Genomic DNA, 6,000 nt, shown 5'->3' with positions numbered 1-6,000 from the left:
CCTGCACAAAAGCAATCCTGCATGAAACAGAGTGCACCATGGTACAAGGGGGCTTGCATTGGCACCAGTGCAGGGCAAAGGCAGGAATGCACTGTATTTTTTAAAATACAGCAAATTCCTGCCCTGTCAAGCAGTGCTGCAAGGTTGTTTGGAGATCCCGCTATAGAGAGTGTTGCCGTAATCCAGCCTGCTTGTGATGGATTTACTTGGTATGGAATTAAGGTGAGAAGGAAGAGGGGCAGTTAGGTAATTGTGTTACACCATAATAATCAGTGCCGTGCATGTATCGGCTCCCTATGTGTGTCTTCAGAAAAATATCAGATTCTTAACCTTTATCTCAATTTAAGAAAAACACAAGATACTTGCATGATGCATAATTGAACTTCGTGACAGTAGTCTATTCCACAGTCAGAATCGAAATTAATGAAAAAGAGCCGAAATGCTTAAAAATATGTGTTTCTTGGGTGCTGCCATGTTCTTTATCAACATAAGCCACTCAATACCATGTGCACACTTTAAATGTTTATCGTCTTTTTATTTTATTGTACTGAGTAAAATACATTTTGAAAAGTCTACATTATTTTATTAGAATTCTTTCACAATACAAGCACATGAAATAAAGTTCTGTAATGTAATAACAAATATAAATAGGCATTTTATATTTCCATTGGTACAGTTCATAAGCATGCCAATTTGTATTAAACATCCAATCACTTTGCTATGTGACACATTAAAGCTCAGTTGAAAGATGTTAAAAAAAATTTGAGTTTTTCATGGCATTACATGAATACAGTATCAGATTACATGGTGAAATACGCACGAGTCCTCTAAACACAAATTTCATCATTGACCAATGTCCTGTCTTTAAACTTTGAAGACCACTTTTTTGGTTGCGTCGCGGGCACTTTTCAAGAAACACATGACTCCAGTTCCTCCGGTACCTTTTGCTTCTAGTGAGGATGGAGGGGCAGGGAGAGGCTTGCCAGCATTCATCAATTTTGCTGCGTTTGCAGCTCTGGCATTCACTCCAGCAATAGATACATACTTGCTCACTACTGTTATGTGGTAGTTCCTTACTTCAACTAGGGCCTCTACACAGTTATTGTAAGCAATGCACAGACTGCTGTTTCCAGAGGACATTACATGCTGTTGAAGAGAAGGGATCCGCCGGATTTCTTCTAAAAAAGCCTTGTGACTTGGTGGCATGTAATCTCTCATTCTATGAAGAAATGAAGCTAAAAGAAAGAGCAAAACCGAATGTCACGAACATATTACAAGCAAATTAACTAAAAAAAAAAAACATTAAAGAAGAGATGAGTGCAGACACTGCGAACAAAATGAAAAACAAAAAAACAAAAAGAAATCAACACCTTGGTAGGAAATCTAGTCCAAGCAGTGTAACCTCTATCCCACAACAAATAATACGATTAGTAGCCGAACAGCATCAAAAGCTCTGGTTCAGAAGTCCAAGGTTGGGGCAAAATTCCGATCCCAGTGCAAATTTATGTTTCTCCAGGGATCAGAAGAATGACCACTGCAGAGATTTATGAATGTGGTCATTAGCAGGTGTGATAAACGTTAAATCCCCCACGATTTTCCCAGGTCAGTTTTTGCAGGTCAAACTTGTTGAGAATGTTGTGTAATTCAGTGTGGCATGCACTGAAATATACCTGCTAAGCCCCATTTACGAGTTAAAATGCAATGCAGCGTAGGAGGAATTCACTATATCTGGTAAATGCCTGAACCCCATTCGGTGAAGTCATAATGGGGCTAAAAGTGACTGGGGCTAAAAGGAGCTCTCATTATTAGATAATATCTTCGTACACACCCACAGCTCACTGCAGAGAACATCCATGTTCTTATTCTGAAAAAGGCCATTTAGAGCAAAAGGAGTATTCGAAAGAAATGCCCTAACATATCAGTGTCTACATGCTGAGAGACTAAAAGTCCACACTGTGTGCAACATCATGTCACACCTCAAGCCAAATCAAAGCCAACTGTATTTGTGTGAGATTTTTAAAGGGAGGAGACAGAATAATCGCCGCTGCTGACATTATGAAGGCCCCCGACACTAAAATGAGGCAAACAGACCTTCAGTTTGGCAGAGAAGGTACTCCGTCGCCATTGCTGTAAAATGTCACTATACTTCACTATGAAGTATAAATTTAGATGGATCATTAGTAATATGTCTCTCTCAACTTCACAACACATTTCCATGAAACACTTATTTCTGTATTTGTTTTTTACTTTTATATAGTACAAACCTGGCCCAAGAGCATCAATGGCAGGATGAGGGGCCGAGCTGACTGTCATCTGCCACACTTGTACTTCAAAGGCACTTTCTCAGCTCACATACAAAGGACTTCACACTAGCCTATTGAGCCCTCAGACAGACTGGGACCAAGGCAGGTAGGAAGGAAATTCCAGAACCTTCTGCAAGGGAAAAGTCCATAAGCTTCTCCTACTTTAAAGGTTAAGGGGGCAGCAAATGTAAAAATTGGACTCTCTGACCCACTCTTCAGTACACTCCTAAACCTGTGGATGCTACAGAAAAAGGACTGCCATGCTGCCCTGCTGCATAAGGCCTGCCCTGCTGTCTGAGAAGGAAGACAGGACCTGTACCCTTAGTACCAGGCTGAAGTGACTTCATGGGTCAGCAGACTCACCTTCTGTTCTGAGCTAATGGGATACAACAAGCTCCAGAGGCCTCTCTGTAACTGCTCGGCCTGCTGCACTGGGTCTGCAACTGGACCTGCCTGAGCTCTGCTGGCCTCTGCTAAAGTGAGTTCCTGATCCCCAAGGTGTGCCTTCCCCATACTAGACCCTTCGTGTGGCGTCTGTCTAACTCCTCCTTGAAGAAAGGGATTCATCCTGAAGTTATAGACTCTTCAAGATAGCAAGCAGGCACATTCAAGCCAAGAACTTGATGCCTGTGCCCAATGCCAACACGAACCTCTGGTCAACTGGATGGCCAGCTATGACCATCAATGGGAGGTGTGCAATTTCTTGCCACAGTATCGACAGCACACAGTGACTGCCAATGTGAATCTTGAGCAACAACCATCGGCGACGCCCAACAGGATCTTGGTGCTGCAGCTACGCCCATTCAAGATTCGTGGCCTGCTCTTCGCGCTGCAGCAAAGAAAATTACCAATGCTCACCCAGTTCCTCAAGGCCTGCTCCACCACAAACTGGAATCTACATGCTAGACTTTAGAGTGTAAAATTCCAGCAATATGTGGTTGGCCTGAAGTTGTTACTTTCACCCGGTTCGCATGACTAGATAATTGCGAGTGGAGCTTTGCACAATTGGCACTATACTGACCTTAAATCTTAGAAATTTCATATCTCCTGTTCTACTTTTTGGATTTTTGCTGTTTTCATGTCAAAAAAATTATAAAAGTTTACTCTATTTTTTAACACCAGTATGGGATTTTTCTTGTGGTGTTTTCACTTTATTACTGTTTGAGTGCTGCATAGATACTTTACACATTATCTCTAAGTTAAGCCTGACTGCTTATTGTGCTATGCTACAACAGGGTAAAGCAGAGGCTAATTGAGTGACTTTCGTGTTTACCTCTTACAAGGATAGTGGCTGTTGCTTGAGAGACACTAACAACCCTCTCAACCAACAATCCAATTTCTCACAAACATGAAAAATGTACTATTATAAAAAAAAAATGCATAGGCCATTGGTATAGTTGAATGATGGCAGCCACAATACTATAGCATGTTTTGGAATTATTTATGGCTACCTAAATGTTTTGAGTGTGTAGCCACCTGGACAACCTCATCTCAGGATAGACATCTCAGTGTGTATGATACCAACACCTGTTCTTATATCTTGGTTGTATTCTATTATTTCAATGCCCTCAGCACTTCTATTCAACCATTCTCTTCGTGTTTTTTGTTGGGTCCGTGGCACCAGCTTTTTTGAAATCATGCATGTTTTATTTTCTACAACATAAACACAGGAACACAAAAAAGCAATGATCTGAGACAGGTCTACACTAGATGTGTGTGTTGAGGTAATCTACACATTTGGCCCACGTAACTAAATCTACAGGATTTATTTATTAAACCATTGCCTGCTATTGTGGCATGGTTCGTCACAACAGTGCGTGAAGGTTTATTGCGTATCATTATAAAGAGAATGGTGAACAAGCCTCAATTATATTCCTTTTCACTCCTTTGTTTGTGAATGGATTTACAGGAAATCATAAAAGCTTGAAACAAAAGCATAAAAAGCTTGCTAGCTTCCAAAGAGATGCTCAGGCCGTTAACATAGAGGAAGGACAATAGCCAAGGAAGCAAGCAGGTGACAATGTCATATATAATAAATATGGACTTCTGCAAGAAGCACAAGGATAACATCAGAAATATCTTCCGTTGCTCATGGTGAAGGCATTTTTGTTTCATCTTGTTTCATCTCTTCATTGTTCTTCATTTTGTTTTATTGTGTATGTTATGGGCACAATAGTCCTGATTCCGATTTCTTCTTGTCAAATCCAATACCGATGGCTTTAGTTTGTCAAATGCTTTCAAACACCATTTTGATTTAATGCATTAGCATTTTAAAGTCAGACTTAGCTTGTGTTCTTGGATTGTGACGGTATGTGGAGGTTTGAGAAGTGACGAAAGGATCTTAGAAAGCACAGGGAGGACTTGCAATGCAGGTTTTGATACTACATGTTTTTCTATATTTGTATATGCTGCTCGCAGTTCATAGCGTTGTTTCCAAGAGTAGTTGTGACTTACTACTAAGTTACTCCTCAATATCTAAGATTAAGGCATACGTAGTCTTAGACATAATATTTGGGAACATGTCCATACAAAGTTAACCTTACTGTTTGGTGTTACCTTTAGTAACAGAGAAGAAGCCACTTTATTAACAAAATTGTTAAACATTTTGAAACTTTAGAAATAAAATAGTACATCCTTTCAACTACTTGTATTGCTAAATAAGTTTAGCATTCATAAGGTAACAATTGGAAAAATGCTTATATTCTTAAATGACACATATTTATGAATTCTAGTTAAATGCTAGATGTTAAGATCTGGGAGTAATCTGCAAGTCACGGTTCAAATTGTGACAGGGCCACCTTGGACTATCATGGTACTGAAGTTGACAAAACACATTCCATTGAGATGATATTAGTATATTCTGGTATTTACAATGCAACGGTGGTAGCAAATGTTGTATAAAAATGTCAAGTTATCATTAGAAGTAAATAATTAAGGAATTTAAAAAAAGGTTCACAAAATTGTAACCCATTTTCGAGGTGCCCCGAAAGTAGAACATCATTTAGTTTGGGCACCCATCATAACACAATTTATTTTGGTTATGCTGACACTCTTGTGTGAGGTGTGCATTTCTTTTCCTATTAGCACAGGGGAAAATGCTAAGCTCAAGATATGTAATTTGTGTTAGAACATTTTATGTAACAAAAACAAGTGTGTCCATCATGCACACCACAGGCCATGTTTAGAACACCAAATGCCCAATAGTGGTTACAAAAAAATGGGGTATTTACAAAGAGCAAACAAAACAGTATATGCGTTGTGATGTGTATTGTGTGTGGCACACAATAACTGGTAATTTTTTAAGGCATTCCAAGGCCTACACATGGGAGGTTCTGTGGTTAGAGACTCAAATCAACAGATAACATTTAATAATTTGCTGCCCTCCCAGTGCCATATTTTCTAAAAAGGAAAACCTACTCTATTCCACACACTAGAAAATACTCTTTAGAAATAGATACAGATGGAAATACTTATGGCGACACCTTCTAACAGGCCTCAAACCCAACATGAGGTGCACACTAAAGAAAGATCCTGTAAGTCAGTTAACCCCCTAAATGCATACCGGATCCCCTCACGAGTATAGTGGTTGCACTGAATGCACTTCACCTGTCTTAACCCTAGCAAGACATACACCCTAAGAACACAATGGGCCATCTCAGCAATGAGGCGATAAAAAATAATCGCCGCTTTTGCGTCC

The 6,000-nt window shown here is 39.7% G+C and overlaps 1 protein-coding gene across 1 annotated transcript in view; it reads right to left on the bottom strand.

The window, feature by feature from the left end:
- Positions 1 to 514: 514 nt before the first annotated feature.
- The window catches only part of LOC146785048 (indoleamine 2,3-dioxygenase 2-like), a 277,794-nt gene continuing 272,308 nt past the window's right edge, over positions 515 to 6,000 (bottom strand). The window contains exon 10 of the mRNA XM_085633495.1: positions 515 to 1,235. Coding sequence (XP_085489621.1) covers positions 865 to 1,235 — 371 coding nt within the window. The 3' untranslated portion in view covers positions 515 to 864. The remainder of the gene's footprint in view (positions 1,236 to 6,000) is intronic.

The sequence above is a fragment of the Triturus cristatus genome, chromosome 11, assembly GCF_964204655.1.
Source record: "Triturus cristatus chromosome 11, aTriCri1.1, whole genome shotgun sequence".
NCBI lineage: Eukaryota > Metazoa > Chordata > Amphibia > Caudata > Salamandridae > Triturus > Triturus cristatus.
This window is presented reverse-complemented; position numbering and strand designations above follow the sequence as displayed.